General features: G+C 48.3%; 1 protein-coding gene across 1 annotated transcript in view; it reads right to left on the bottom strand.

The window, feature by feature from the left end:
* The window catches only part of LOC106608778 (insulin receptor substrate 1-B), an 85,895-nt gene that overhangs the window by 30,765 nt on the left and 38,633 nt on the right, over positions 1–16,497 (bottom strand). The window contains 3 exon segments of the mRNA XM_014206905.2: positions 10,474–10,636; positions 10,638–13,625; positions 15,577–15,881. Of these exon segments, the coding sequence (XP_014062380.2) occupies positions 10,474–10,636; positions 10,638–13,625; positions 15,577–15,881 (3,456 nt within the window).

Raw genomic sequence — 16,497 nt, 5'->3', positions numbered from 1 at the left:
GTTATAGGCTAGTCCTGTTATGTAAAACTGTCTCTAAATGGAACTCCGCTGATGATGGTCAGGGCAATGTGTGTGTGTGTATGAGAGAGAGCGCGAGAGAGAGAGGGGGGGTGTGTGTATTGGGTGGCAGCTCTAATATAACTCCAACAACAAGGAGAGCCATTCTTTCTGGTGGGGGGTGCAGAGGGAGGGGGGAGATGGATTAAATACTTCTAAACTACCTTGGCTCAACTTCCCTCTATCCCTCACATCTCTTGAGGCACTTACCACAGGATGAGCAGCCACCACAGCACAGTGAGGCGAGGCCAGATCTCTCTATGTGTGTGTGTGTGTGTGTGTGAGAGGGTGAGAGAGTTAGATTTGGGTAAATGGTTCTTATTGTTCCCCTCCCTCCCAAGTCTGTGTACCCCTTTGTGTGTGTGTGTGTGTGTGTGTGTACCCCTGTGTGTGTGTGTGTGTGTGTGTGCCCCCCGAGCAAGCAGGAATTCCACACGTGGCATGGGGCTTTCAGGAGGTGCCAACATGCCATGTCGCCCTCAGGCTTGCCAGGAAGCAGAGTAGCGTTACAGTGTTACTGGGCAGCGACATGCTACTGGCATGTATACCGGCTAGACCAGGCTATACCAAATGGGCAGTGACCTCATTTCTTGAACTGTTTTACCTCATTTCTTGCACTGTTTTGTGTCTCACTAGTCTGAGTTTTTGTGCCACCTCTTTAGGGAGATAAAATATGATTTATTGAAATGAAAAGGTTGAAAAGTATGAGATCCTGTGTCAGTGGTTGGGGGCAACTCACAGTGGGTAGGGGCTAGATGTCGGTTTAGCATTGGTCGTTTATTTCAAACGAGCAAGGATAGAGGGGCAAGTAGCGACATTGTGATGAGAAGGTTAATAGAGTCAAGTCTTACTGGAACATGTTGGCATGGCCTACACAGGGTGATTTGATTTCCATCCTCAGACTTTTTAGGGGAGAAAGAAAAATGTGATTCACTCCTTGGTAAACACATGCACTCATCCCATCCATCCCACTCAGTTTGAAATAACCTTTCTCCAGGTGCTGTAGTTGAAACACACAGGCATGAGGTGGAACAACATGGTTGTTTGCTTCAGGAAGGGACACGTATGCAGTTGTCATCTAAATCATTTACAGTATGAGCTCCCGTACAACAACACATAAAATGATCACACTCTAGATCAGTGGTTCCCAAATCTGGGGTCAGAACCCCATGTGGGGTCACCAAAAGTTGAAATGGGGTCCCATGAGAAAATCTGTAATCTCTTCAAATGGTTATAGAATAAAACTTTCTTAGTTTCAACTACTATTAGGATGCACATTCATGTTGTTATGTGTTGCGAACACCCAGCGGTAACTCGGGAATATCATTTTTCAAAGTGGGGCCTCCTGCATTTTCTAGTGTCAATTTGCAGTCATGTGCTGTTAAAGTTTGGGAAGTGCTCCCATGGACTCAATGAACCCTTGAGGCTGTACTAAGAGCATACATACCACACACACACACACACGCACACGCACACGATTAAAGACTCATTGTGTAATTGTAACACACAAGAACTCAAGTCCTTTTGTTCACCTGACCTAGAATTCCTCAAACAAATGCAGACCGTATTATCTCCCAAGAGAACTCTCCTCGGTTATCGTCACAGCCATGTACAGTTGAAGACAGAAGTTTACATACACTTAGGTTGGAGTCATTAAAACTCATTTTTCAACCACTCCACAAATTTCTTGTTAACAAACTATAGTTTTGGCAAGTCGGTTAGGACATCTACTTTGTGCATGACACGTCATTTTTCCAACAATTGTTTACAGACAGATTATTTCACTGTATCACAATTACAGTGGGTCAGAAGTTTACATACACTAAGTTGACTGACTGTGCCTTTGAACAGCTTGGAAAAATCCAGAAAATGATGTTACGGCTTTAGAAGCTTCTGATAGGCTAATTGGCATCATTTGAGTCAATTTGAGGTGTACCTGTGGATGCATTTCAAGGCCTACCTTCAAACTCAGTGCCTCTTGCTTGACATCATGGGGAAATCAAAAGAAATCAGCCAAGACCTCCACAAGTCTGGTTCATCCTTGGGAGCAATTTCCAAACGCCTGAAGGTACCATGTTCATCTGTACAAACAATAGTACGGAAGTATAAACACCATGGGACCACGCAGCCGTCATACCGCTCAGGAAGGAGACGCGTTCTGTCTCCTCGAGATGAAAGTACTTTGGTGCGAAAAGTGCAAATCAATCCCAGAACAGCAGCAAAGGACCTTGTGAAGATGCTGGAGGAAACGGATACAAAAGCATATATATCCACAGTAAAACGAGTCCTATACCGACAAAACCTGAAAGGTTGCTCAGCACGGAAGCCAAACTGCTCCAAAACCACCATAAAAAAGCCAGACTACGCTTCGCAATTGCACATGGGGACAAAGATCGTACTTTCTGGAGAAATGTCCTCTGGTCTGATGAAACAAAAATAGAACTGTTTGGCTATAATGTCCATCGTTATGTTTGGAGGAAAAAGGGGGAGGCTTGCAAGCCGAAGAACACCAACCCAACTGTGAAGCACGGGGGTGGCAGCATCATGTTGTGGGGGTGATTTGCTGCAGGAGGGACTGGTGCACTTCACAAAATAGATGGGATCGTGAGGAAGGAAATTTACGTGGATATATTGAAGCAACATCTCAAGACATCAGTCAGGAAGTTAAAGCTTGGTCGCAAATGGGTCTTCCAAATGTACAATGACCCCAAGCATACTTCCAAAGTTGTGGCAAAATGGCTTAAGGACAACAAAGTCAAGGTATTGGAGTGGCCATCACAAAGTCCTGACCTCAATCCTATAGAAAACTTGTGGGAAGAACTGAAAAAGCGTGTGCGACCAAGGAGGCCTACAAACCTGACTCAGTTACACCAGCTCTGTCAGGAGGAATGGGCCAAAATTCACCCAACTTATTGTGGGAAGCTTGTGGAAGGCTACCTGAAACGTTTGACCCAAGTTAAACAATTTAAGGGCAATGCTTCCAAATACTAATTGAGTATGTAAACTTCTGACCCACTGGGAATGTGATGAAAGAAATAAAAGCTGAAATAAATCATTCTCTCTACTATTATTCTGACATTTCACATTCTTACAATAAAGTGGTGATCCTAACTGACCTAAAACAGGGATTTTTTACTAGGATTAAATGTCAGGAATTGTGAAAAACTGAGTTTAAATGTTTTTGGCTAAGGGGTATGTAAACTTCCAACTTCAACTGTATATCCCCCTGCAAGCGGATACCAAGACAGCTATCAAGAATCTTCACTGGAATTTATGCAAACTGGAAACCATATATCAGGAGGCTGCATGTATTGTAGCTGGGGATTTTAACAAAGCTAATCTGAGAACAAGGTTACCTAAATTCTATCAGCATATCGATTGCAGTACACAAACGAGTAACACAATCTGACCATGATTCTAGCTTGTTGCTCCCCTCCTATAGGCAGAAACTAAAAACAGGAAGCACCCATGCTTAGGTCTATCCAACGCTGGTCTGACCAATCGGATTCCACGCTTCACAAATGTTGTTTCGATCACGTGGACTGGGATATGTTCCGGGTAGCCTCAGACAATAACATTGACGTATACGCGTGTGTTTAGGAGATGTTGTACTCACAGAGACTACTAAAACCTACCCTAACCAGAAACCGGGGATTGATGGCAGCATTTGCGCAAAACTGAAAGCACGTACCACCGCATTTAATCATGACAAGGCGACTGGAAACATGACCGACTACAAACAGTGTAGTTATTCCCTCCGTAAGGCAATCAAACAAGCAAAGCGTCAGTATAGAGACAAAGTAGAGTCGCACTTCAACGGCTCAAACACAAGACATATGTGGCAGGGTCTACAGACAATCAAGGATTACTAAAGGAAAACTAGCCCCGTCGCAGACATCGATGTCTTGCTCCCAGACAAATGAAACAACTTGTTTGCGCGCTTTGAGGACAATATAGTGCCACCGACACGGCCCGCTACCAAAGACTGTAGTCTCTCCTTCTCCGTGGCCGACGTGAGTAAAACATTTACCGTAATTTCCGGACTATAAGCCGCAACTTTTTTCCCACGCTTTGAACCTCGCGGCTTAAACAATGACGCGGCTAATATATGGATTTACAAGCCGTGTTTCGTTAAAGCCTATTTATTTTTGTTACAAGCCGTGTTTCGGTAAAGCCTATTTATTTTTGTTGCAAGCCGTGTTTCGTTAAAGCCTGTGTAAAGTTCATTTGTTTCAATGTACCGGTAGGCACCTGCGGCTTATAGACATGTGCGGCTTATTTATGTTCAAAATAATATATATTTTTTAAATTCAGTGGGTGCGGCTTATATTTAGGTGCGTTCAATAGTCCGGAAATTACGGGGTTAACGTTTTAACCCTCGCAAGGCTACCGGCCCAGACGGCATCCATAGCCGCATCCTCAAAGCATGCGCAGACCAGCTGGCTGGTGTGTTAACGGACATATTCAATCAATCCCTATCCCAGTCTGCTGTCCCCACATGCTTTAAGATGGCCACCATTGTTCCTGTTCCCAAGAAAGCTAAGGTAACTGAACTAAATTACTATCGCACTGTAGCACTCACTTCTGTCATCATGTAGTGCTTTGAGAATAAAGGATATCACCTCCCCCCTACCTGTTAACCTAGACCCAGTCCAATTTGCTTACCACCCCAATATGTCCACAGACAATGCAATTGCCATCACACTGCCCTATCCCATCTGGAACAGAGTGTTACGGATACAGGTATCCTGTGTGTGTATCCTGTATGTGTATTTCTTTTCTCTCCTTCTCCCCTCACAGGTGACAATCATCACTCCCCAATCAGTCACCAATCAGTCCCCAAACAGAAGACACCTGCTCCTCTTCCCTCATCCAATCACATCCCCTTTCCCTTGGTTTAAAAACCCATTCAGCTGTTTTCTCCCCAGATCAATGTTTGTGTTCATTCTCTTAATCTCTGTGTCTCCAGCTCTATCGCTCTGTATTGATCTCTTTTGTTTTGCAACTACATGTCACATATGTCTGGTTATCCTGTGAGTATTGTTTTGTTGTTTGACTGTTTGTTTGTTTGGTGGGAAAAGGGGGTACCAAGACAAGTCGCCCATGGGCATACATTACCCGTAGGAATACTTTGTCTAAGTACCCTAGTTAGAACTGGGCGGACCACCCACTGTATTTTTGGTTAGTTAGCTAGCTGTTCTTGAAGTAGGCTAGTCTAGCTTAGGGGTGTTTTGGATTATTGTTTCTTTGCTTGGGTCCAGCTCAGCCCCTTTTCTCACACCCCTTTACCGTGTGTTTAAAATAAGCCCTGAGTGTTTGACGGTAGATTTCAGTTGTCTGTGGTTATTTGTTCTCACTGTTACTTGTCACGATTATAATTTGCAGGAGTTATGTTACGGGTCCCATTTCCATCCCCCCTAGACTGCAGGGCCAAAAGGGATTCGTAACAAGAGGAATACCTATGTAAGAATGCTGTTCATTGACTACAGCTCAGCATTCAACACCATAGTACCCTCCAAACTCATCATTAAGCTTGAGACCCTGGGTCCCGACCCCGCCCTGTGCAACTGGGTCCTGAACTTCCTGACGGGCCGCCCCCAAGTGGTGAAGGTAGGAAACAACATCTCCACTCTGCTGATCCTCAACACTGGGGCCCTACAAGGGTGCGTTCTCAGCCCTCTCCTGTACTCCCTGTTCACCCATGACTGCATGGCCATGCACGCCTCCAACCCAAGTTTGCAGACGACACAAGTGGTAGGCTTGATTACCAACAATGACGAGACAGCCTACAGGGAGGAGGTGAGGGCCCTCGGCGTGTGGTGTCAGGAAAATAACCTCTCACTCAATGTCAGCAAAACAAAAGAGATGATTGTGGACTTCAGGAAACAGCAGAGGGAGCACCCCCTATCCACATCGACGGGACAGCAGTGGAGAAGGTGGAAAGTTCCTCGGTGTACATATCAACGACAAACTGAAATGGTCCACGCACACAGACAGTGTGGTGAAGAAGGCGCAACAGCGCCTCTTCAACTTCAGGAGGCTGAAGAAATTTGTCTTGTCACCCAAAACACTGACTAACTTTTACAGATCCACAATCGAGAGCCTCCTGTCGGGCTGTATCACAGCCTGGTACGGCAACTGCTCCGCCCTCAACTGCAAGGCTCTCCAGAGGGTGGTGCGGTCTGCACAACGCATCACCGGGGGCAAACTACCTGCCCTCCAGGACACCTACACCACCCGATGCCACAGGAAGGCAAAAAAGATCATCAAGGACAATAACCACCCGAGCCACTACCTGTTCACCCCGCTTCCATCCAGAAGGCGAGGTCAGTACAGGTGCATCAAAGCTGGCACCGGGAGACTGAAAAACAGCTTCTATCTCAAGGCCATCAGATTGTTATACAGCCACCACTAGCACAGAGAGGTGGCTGCATACCTACCGACTTGATATCATTGGCCACTTTAATAAATGGAACACTAGTCACTTTAATAATGCCACTAAGAATGTTTACATATCTCACATTACTCATCTCATATGTATATACTGTATCCTTCACTATATATTCTTTACCATATATTGCATATTAGCCGCTCTGTCACTGCTCATCCATATATTTTATACTTATATATTCTCATCCCATTCCTTTACTAGATTGTGTGTATTAGGTTTTGTTGTGGAATTGTTAGATACTGTTAGCTCCTGCTGCACTGTCGGATCTAGAAGCATAAGCATTTAGCCACACTCGCAAAAACATCTGCTAACCATGTGTATGTGACCAATAAAATTTCATTTGACACACATCAGGGATGCAAACCGGTTGGGAGCCCAAAAAGGTGGCACCTTTTTTTTTGGCATTGAAACATGCAAGAAAAGTCAGTGCTAGGAGGAAATGCAGGTTTTAACTAATTTAACAATGAATATTGGGCCTCCCAAGTGGCGCGGTGCTCGATGGCACTTCATCGCAGTGCTAGTTGTGCCACTAGAAATCCTGGTTTGAGGCCAGGCTCTGTCACAGCCGGACGCGACCGGGAGACCCAAGGGCACAATTGGCCCAGTGTTATCTTAGTTAGGGGAGGGTTTGGCCGGCAGGGATGTTCTTGTCCCATCGCACTCTAACGACTCCTGTGGCGGGCCGGGCGCAATGCACGCTGACACGGTCGCCAGGTGTACGGTGTTTCCTCCGACAAATTGGTGCGGCTGGTGGGTACTGTGTGGGTACTGTGGGTACTGTGTCAAGAAGTATTTCGTCACGGCTGGGTTGTGTTTCGGAGGACGCACGGCTCTCAACCTCCGCCTCTCCCGAGTCCGTTCGGAAGTTGCAGCGATGGGACAAGACTAACTACCAATTGGATAAGATGAAATTGGGGAGAAAAAAGGGGTAAAAAAATGAAATGAAAAATACATAAAAAAATTATGATCTACATGATCAGTCTGTTTAAAATAAAAAGTGCAATCCAATGTTATTTGTTGCCTAGACTTTACTGTAAATTACACTCAAGTATTGAGAAAAAACAATACACTAATATTGCAGTTAGCCATAACAGCCTTTATAATAGAATGCTTGTGACCACACACATCTAAATATTGCACTTCGGAAAAAAACATCTTAAAGTAGAAATAGAATGAAACAAACTGCCATTTTATTTTTTTCTCTATTATAGTGGCCACTATAGTAGACATCAATCAAGTGCACAAGGCTACTGTACATGTGTGCAAAAATAACATTCACTGAGTAAAAAAATATATAATAATCCCTCCTCACAGTTACTGTCAAGTTCAACACAATAAAAGCAATATCTTTGGGCTACACTGCACATTATTACATTGTACACTTTCTGCCTGTTCTACAATGTGCCAGCAGAGCATGAGACCCTTTGTTGGCATTATTGATCTCTTTCAGGCAGAGAGTACACCTGGCATCACCCCTTTTTATCCACTGTATTGAAAGAGGGAAAGTGTGTGGTGTTCTTTTCACCTCTAGTGGCATCCAAGCCTGAGCCAGGCCCAGCTCCAGCTACGCTTGATGCCTAAATCCACTTGCTTAACAAGCAACGTCTCATTTTCACCTAATTCTCTCATTCTGAAAATTAACCACATACTGTAGAGGGAAAACATTGGTTCACAGATAACTAGCTAATGAAATAACTACTAACTAGTAAACATTTCACATAGATTGCCAGGGTCCAGTAAGCAACTAACGCGTTATAACTTGAGGAATGGCAAGGAGTCGTATACCAGTTAATACTATAGCAAATTGGTTAGGTTACTAACGTTAGCTAGCTAACGTTAGCTGACTGACTAATGTTGTTCAACATTTCTCTGGCTAGCTAACAGAGAATTTGATCCAGCTAGCAAGATACTTAACAATGCTAACAATACTTGTTCCACCACACTTTCTCCCTCACCTCAAACTTTCTAAATGCCAGTTGTTTTTCGGTTACAACTCATTAAGTAGGCTTCATCACCTTCTCAACCCCGTCTCCGTGGTCAGGCTTCTCACCTACCTGCCTTTCCACTCCCAGCTTTCTTTCCAGAGCATGTGCTGATGCTGTGACTAGAAAATTGCTTGTCTCTTCTCTCTTCAGTCGCATGCTTTTTTTTGTAACCTTTTATTTAAACTAGGCAAGCCAGTTAAGAACAAAATCTTATTTACAATGACGACCTACGCTGGGCCAACTGTGCGCCGCCCTATGGGACTCCCAATCACGGCCGGATGTGATACAGCCTGGATTCGAACCAATGCATGCTGCATTCTGTTGTTATGTGAACGATTGGCTGAGCCTTGGATACAGCCACTATTGCGCCAAATGCGCATCACTCGTTCGTTACAGCCAATAGTGATCCAAACCCCCCCCCCCACTTTTCTCATCGGATCTACACAAATCACCTATTTTCGATACAAAACGGTGAATTTCGACGAAAAGTGACTAGTTTGCATCTCTCACACACACACACACACACACACACACACACACACACACACACACACACACGCAGGCCAGAAAAAAGAAATCCCCACAATTACCATGGAGTTAGTTGACCAAACATTTTTAGGCCTAAATAAATGCACAGACGAAACGATTCATTGCTTCCAAACCGCTCCGTAATCCAAGGATCAATCTGTACTTTTGGGTACTCCACACTTCACTCTCTCTATCCTAGTTTCTTTCCTCTCTTCTCAATAAGAGAATCGTTCTGGGATGGAGCGAGCCAATGTGAAAAAAGAGGGAGAGAGTGAGAGATGGGGGGGAAAGAACAGAAAGAAAGAGACAGTGAGAGGAGAGAAAGAGAGCGAGAGACAGGAGAGAGCGAGAGAGAGAGAGAGAGAGAGAGAGAGAGAGAGAGAGAGAAAGAAAGACACCACGGCAGAAACACCCGAACAAAAGGATCATTTATTGGAGGAAGAAAAAGGGGGGAAGCGGAATAGACTGGAGGGATGAAGGGAGGAGGGGACATTGTACAGAGGCATTTGATTTGGGAGCAGTTTGCGGTAGTGAAACACTGGCCCCCTCTCAACATTCCCAGCCAACGTGTAACATTCTGCCCCACGCTGCCTCGCTGACGCGACCATGCTAACACGCACAGCCAGAGATTTCCCCAAAATACCCACTGTGGAGGCTAGCTAACAGGGGTAACTTTCTTCATAAAGGCCCACTGTTTGAAGGCTCGCTAACGGTGCTAACATTCTCCATAAAGGCCCACTGTTTGAAAGCTAGCTAGCCTAGCACGACTCAGCACTTCACTACTTAATCTGGTTTATAAATCCCCACTCAGGGTTTAACTGGGGTCTATCTATTTAAATAGCAGACAGACTTCTCTAATGAGCCAATTCTGGCTAAGTCAGGGAGGACAGTGGCTTCTCTCAGAGAACATGTTTGTCAGAAATGGAGCTAAGTGCAAGGCTAGGATAGGAGTTATAAGCTACATGTCAGCTGGTGATATTGAGTGTGAGTCCAACTATTTACTTTTTTCCACATTTCTATTTTGAAGCCATTTCCTGCTAATAAACTTGCATAAATATGTACTAAGATAAAAACCATATGTACTTAGCTAAAGATAGCAGACTCACCATATCTCTTCTAATTTAGGCGTAAATAGACAGTAACAAAGACCTGATTGGTGTGTGTGTTTGTGCTTGTGGTGACTGCTGGGTAATCCAGCACCAGGTGGGCCTGCATATAAGCATAGATGGACAGAATCTAAAATGCCACCGTTTCATCTGAAAAATGTAGACAGTAGCAGCAGGAGACAGGAATGGAGGAGAGAGAGAGAGAAATAGAGTGAGAGAAAGAGAGGGGTGGTATAGGAAGAGAAGCAGGAGAGCAACCAAAGCTGTACACAAAACATCACAGAGAGAGGACATTTAGACTCCCCCCCCCCCAAATATGGCAAAATGAGTAGAAATTAACTCTCACCTGTACCGTCTTTGTTTCCATTCGGATGCGTCCGCAGCTCTTCTGACTTGTAGAAGTCAATGCTGGCATAGGTGTTGAGGTTGGAGCCTCCACTGCCCCCGATGCCCGCCCCGGACACCCCCACCCCCCCATTCAGTACGGACGAGTAGAGGCGAGGGGGGGATAGCCTGTATGGTTGAGGACCCGTCTAAGGCTGAATGAGGGCTCTCTTTGTTGGCCAAGTCCAAGTCTATGTAGTTAAGGCCTTGCTCCATGGACAAAGCCTGGGCAGCGGGTAGACCAGGCCCAGGGTGGAGGAACTGCGAGGGGAGATGCTCGGCCGACACTCCATTCCCCCACAGCATGCCCTCAAACCCAAGCCGGCGAGCCACGGCCTGGGCTTGCTCCGGGAAGAGAGAGGCAGCAGAGGAGGAGTTGGAGGACGGGGGAGGGAGAGAGGGGGAGGCGAGGAAGGTTTCGGAGCAGTGGCGCCTGCGGCCCTGGGGGTCGGCCCGGATCACTTTAGCCCCGTGGTCCGGGTTGGGCCCAGGTTTAGGCAGGGGGAAGTCCAGGCCCAGGGTGACGACAGGAACTGGGGGATCGGGCCCGGCTGGGGAGGGGGATTTGGGGAAGGTGTTGTTGGACGTGGAGCTGGGGACGGTGTTGTTTTTCAGGCTGAAGGCCATCTCTGTATAGTCCCCGCAGGAGGTAGGGGACTCTGATTGAGTCACCACTACATGGGTAGTCTGTCTGTTTGTCCTGGGCCCCGCTTCAGCACCCTCTGGCCCGCCTTGCTGCTGAAGGGCCACCCTGTACTCGTTGCGGGCCTTGGGGACCAGGATCATTGGAGGGGGCGTTGGTGGGGTGGGGAAGGAGGGGAAGCTCAGTGGTGTCAGGGAGAGGGGAGAGGGGGACGGTGAGGGCCGCAGGTCCATGTTGACATACTCTGAGGCGGATGGAGGGGTGAGGGGCGTGAGGGGGGTTTGGGGGGTGGAGGGGCTTCGGGAGAGGGGCAGGAACCCCCCCAGGCAAGAGGCGGGCCGGTGTGAAGGGCGCTGGCTGGAGCCGTGAGGCAGGGACATCCCGTGTCTGAGTCCCCTCCCTCCCCCACCTCCTGGCCCTCCTCTGGTGCTTTTGTCTCCCTTGAATTCAATGCTGACGTACTCCCCTGGGCTCTTGGGCTCCGGGGGGAGGGGGTTCTCACGGACCCTGGGGAGGGTGTTGGCTTTGGACACGTCCACAAACAGGCTGACAGGTCGGGTCCTGGGTCCCCCCTGCTGGCCCTGCTTGGGGGCTGCCCGTCTCTGCTGGAGGAGCCCCATGTCTTTAGAGTGAGCTCCCCCACCTGAGGACCCTGCTCCCTGGAGAGCCCTGTCCTCGTTCTCCCCTAGGCTCTCACTGCTGGCAGAGCTGGAGGAGTATGAGGACGAGGAGAGGGACAGGTGGCGACCTTGGACTGCACCCAAATTGGGGTCCTGACGAACCACCACCGCCCTGCCAACTCCTCTAACATCACTGCTCCCATTGGGCCTCCTGCCTCGGCCGGGGCCGTCTTCAAAGTGTCCACCAGGTGGCGTGTGTTTGTAGGAGCGGGGCAGTGAGTAGTAGGAGTAGACCATCTTGGGGGCCTGCAGTGAGGGGTGGTGGTCTGTCTGAGGGGGTTGTTCGGGGGGAGGGGGGCTGCTGTTGGCCGAGCAGATGCTGATGGGGGACATGTTCATGTAGTCGCTGCCCGCCCGGCTGTCGGCGCTGCTGCTGTCCACCCAGGCCACGCCTCCCAAGCAGCCACGCTGGTCCGGAGAACAGCTGCTGTTGGGTGACATCATCATGTAGCCGTCGCCGGAGCCGGGAGGGGGCCGGATCTGCTGCGGGGGGGACACGCTGTTGTTAGGAGTCATGGCCATGTAGTCATCCGCTGGCTTGGACTCCGAGTCGGCGACGGAGACGGAAAGCGAGTGGGTGAGGGAGACTGGAGGTTGGGTAACTCCTCCCGGTAGCATGGACATATAGCCGTTATCCCGCACTATACCTCCACTACCAACCAACTCTACAGCCACGTCCAGGTATCCCCCGCCTCCACCGGGGCTCATCTCAGAGTCTCTCTGTGAGGAGATGCAGGTGGTGAAGGAATCCCCACTGGTGCTGCGGGACATGATGGCGTAGTCCGCCGCGTCTTCATCCTGCTCCTCCTCCCCCCTGTGGGGTCGCGGGGCCAGGCGCTCCAGGGCCATGGGAGGCAGGGACGCCCGCTTGCTCAGCAACCGCCTCTCGGCTTCACATTCCCGGCTAGAGGAGCGCCGCAGGACCCTCCTGGTCTGGGGCTGGTGGGAAGGGGCTGAGCTGGATGCTCCAGCAGGCAGAGAGCCAGATGTTGGAGCTCCACCACCACCACGCTGGCCCATTAGGATGTAGTTAGCAGCCTCGTCATCCAGGGATTGATAACGGCCTGACCTGGCTGACCCTCCAGGCATGTTGGGGGAGGGGGCAGAGTGCTCCCCAGGGCTGGAGCCGTACTCATCCGAGGAGCCATAATCGCTGGGGGAGCCTGACACGGAGGCGTTGTGGGAGGGGAGGCGGCTGTAGGCACCGGTCCCTGCTGCTCCTCCACCTCCTCCGGTTGCACCCACCACTACCCCAAACTCAGAGCCATGGCTGGAGCTGGAGGACAAGCTTGGAGCCTGGGAGGGGGCTGGGGTGGAGACGGAGCGCATCAGGCTCAGGGAGTTGTTCTTGGTTGGGGTGGAGGCAGAACGGGCCAACTTGGACCTGAGGATGGGCGTGGTGGAGCAGGACCCGTTGGTGGTAGGACTGGAACTCTGACCTACACCTCCACACGCTCCCCCCACGCCTTCTTCTCCTTTACCCCCGTCGCTGGCTGTGCCTGACCTGGGGAAACTGTGGCGGGGGGTGGGTGATGTGTTGGCGCTGTTGCCTCCAGTTCCAGACCCTCCGGGCGGCTCGGTGCGAGGCCTACGGGTGAAGCCCACCTGGCTGGGGGGCGGGTTGGGGTGGTGGCGTCGCGAGGGGACGCTGATGGGGTTGGAGGCGGTGGCTCCCCCACCTGGCCCAGAATTGGACTGTGACTTGCTGCGTTGGCGGAACTCCTCACTCAGGGCTTTCATGGCTTCCAGTAGGGTCTCATGCATGTTCTGGGCCACCACTGAGTCATCCACCTGCATGAGGCACAACACAGTCATACTCTACGTGTTTACAACCACATGTTCTAACTAACCCCTAATCTATAATCTTAACATTTAACCCAGGGTTTCCCAATATGCGGCCCAAATTCAGCCCACGTGATTTTATTTGCACCCCCAAGTTCTCTGAGCAAAACAAAGTACATATACAGTACCTGTCAAAAGTTTGGACACACCTACTCATTCAAGAGGTTTTCTTTATTTTTTACATTGTAGAATAATAGTGAAGACCTCAAAACTATGAAATAACACATATAGAACCATGTAGTAACCAAGCATTAAAGACATCAAAATACATTTTTGAATTTAGATTCTTCAAAGTAGACACCCTTGATGACCTCTTGGCTTTCTCTCAACCAGCTTCATGAGGAATGCTTTTCCAACAGTCTTGAAGGAATTCACACATATGCTAAGCACTTGTTGGCTGCTTTTCCTTCAGTCTGTGGTTCAACTCATCCCGATTTTCAACTCATCCCAAACCATTTCAAATGGGATGAGGTCAGGTGATTTTGGAGGCCAGGTCATCTGATCCAGCACTTCATCATTTTCCTTCTTGGTCAAATAGCCCTTACACAGCCTGGAGGAGTGTTTTGGTTCATTGTCCGGATGAAAAACAAGTGCAAATCAGATGGTATGGCGTATTGCTGCAGAATGCTATGGAAGCCATGCTGGTTAAGTGTGCTTTGAATTCTAAATAAATCACTGAGTGTCACCAGCAAAGCACCCCCACACCATCACACCTCCTCCTCCATTCTTCACGGTGGGAACCACACATGCGGAGATCATCCATTCACCTACTCTGCGTCTCACAAAGACACGGCGGTTGGAACCAAGTATCTCAAATTTGAACAAATCAGACCAAAGGACAGATTTCCACCGGTCTAATGTCCATTGCTAGTGTTTTTTGGCCCAAGCAAGTCTCTTCTTCTTATTGGTGTCCTTTAGTAGTGGTTTCTTTGCAGCAATTCGACCACGAAGGCCTGAACAATTGATGTTGTGTCTGTTACTTGAACTCTGTGAAGCATTTATTTGGGCTGCAATCTGAGGTGCAGTTAACTCTAATGAACTTATCCTCTGAAGCAGAGGTAACTCTGGATCTTCCTTTCCTGAGGCGGTCCTCATGAGAGCCAGTTTCATCATAGTACTTGATGGTTTTTGGAACTGCACTTGAAGAACCTTCCAAAGTTCTTGACATTTTCCCCATTGACTGACCATGTCTTAAAGTAATGATGGACTGTCGTTTCTCTTTGTTTATTTGAGCTGTTCTTGCCATACTATGGACTTGGTCTTTTACCAAATAGGGCTATCTTCTGTATACCACCCCTACCTTGTCACAGAACAACTGACTGTCTCAAACGCATTTTGGAAAAAATAAATTCCACAAATGAACTTTGAACAAGGCACACCTGTTAATTTAAATGCATTCCAGGTGACTACCTCATGAAGCTGGTTGAGAGAATGCCAAGAGTGTGCAAAGCTGTCATCAAGGCAAAGGGTGGCTACTTTAAAGAATCTATTTAACACTTTATTGGTTACTACATGATTCCATGTGTTATTTCATAGTTTTGTACCATTTTCTACAATGTAGAAAATAGTACAAATAAAGAAAAACCCTGGAAAGAGTAGGTGTGTCCAAAGTTGACTGGTACTGTATATATATTGTTTTATAACTATGTACCCCCCCCGACCATCCCACTAAAGGAAAAATCAGCCCACGGCTGAATGTACTGTAATTGGGGACCCCTGCTTTAACCTAACCTAACCTCAACCAAACCCTTAACAAATTCCCTACTGTAACTTTTCCTTTGAATTTAGCCAACATCAAATGGTCATGCATCAGGAGGAATACACTGCTTGCCAATTAAAACACCATAGCCATTCACAGCTGTAACCCCAGAGACTGGGCCTGTGTTACATTTCATCTCACCTGCATCCAGAATTCCCCGGGGCCCGTGACCGCAGAGCGACCAACCTCCACAAAGAAGAAGTTTTCGGAGTGACCGCAGCGGCGCACATTCATCAACTGCAGGACCACGGCGGCCGCGTCCGAGTTGAGCTTGACAAAGTTGACCGTCTTGTCAGTCAGGCACAGCCGGTAGACACCCACCAGGTTCTTGGCCTGACCCAGCCCTTTAGGCCACACCTTGACCTGCCACACCTCCTTGAAGGCAGGGCCTGGGGTGGGCACGCCGTAGTCCCCTCCAGCACCCGTGTCAGTAGTAGGCGTCTTACCTGGAAAGGAGGAGAGTGGGGAAGAGATGTATAAAGACCGAGAGAAGAGAGTTAAGGAAAAGTGGTTGAGAGGGACAGAGAGAAATGGAACAAGAAAGAGAAAGGATGAGGGACAGGTGGGTGGAGAGAGGGATGGAATACAGGGGTAGAAGCAGGTGGGTGGATAAAGGGATGGAAAGAGAGAGAGAGACATCAGTTATTAATGTGGGTTGTGAGGAGGTTCACAAAGAAACAAAGTGGTAAATCACCAACGTTGTAAAGGACCAACATGACCGTCGTGCATCAGTTGCCAGAGGGAATGTGAGGTGAAAGCACTATTTACGTAGCCCACGAGAACAAGCCTCCGCCATTATGCAAGCTCTGCTGATATCGAGCTTTTTAGCAAATTCTGAACAATCCGCTTTTCAGGCGAGCATGCAGTGGCTTGCGAGTCCCGCTCTCCCTGCACCTGCATGTTCCAACTCGGTGGCCACACACACGGAAAATTCTAACTGTTGAGGATTCAAACACTTCAAAAGGACAATGACTATGAAAAAAAAAAAAAGACAAAACTGTTGTGAAAATAATTTAACTGACACTGCAACAGATACCATCTACCATCTGGGGCCCTTATGCG

Source organism: Salmo salar, chromosome ssa07 (genome assembly GCF_905237065.1).
Source record: "Salmo salar chromosome ssa07, Ssal_v3.1, whole genome shotgun sequence".
Classification (NCBI taxonomy): Eukaryota; Metazoa; Chordata; class Actinopteri; order Salmoniformes; family Salmonidae; genus Salmo; species Salmo salar.
Note: the sequence above shows the minus strand (reverse complement) of the source record. Positions and strands in the feature narration are given on the sequence as shown.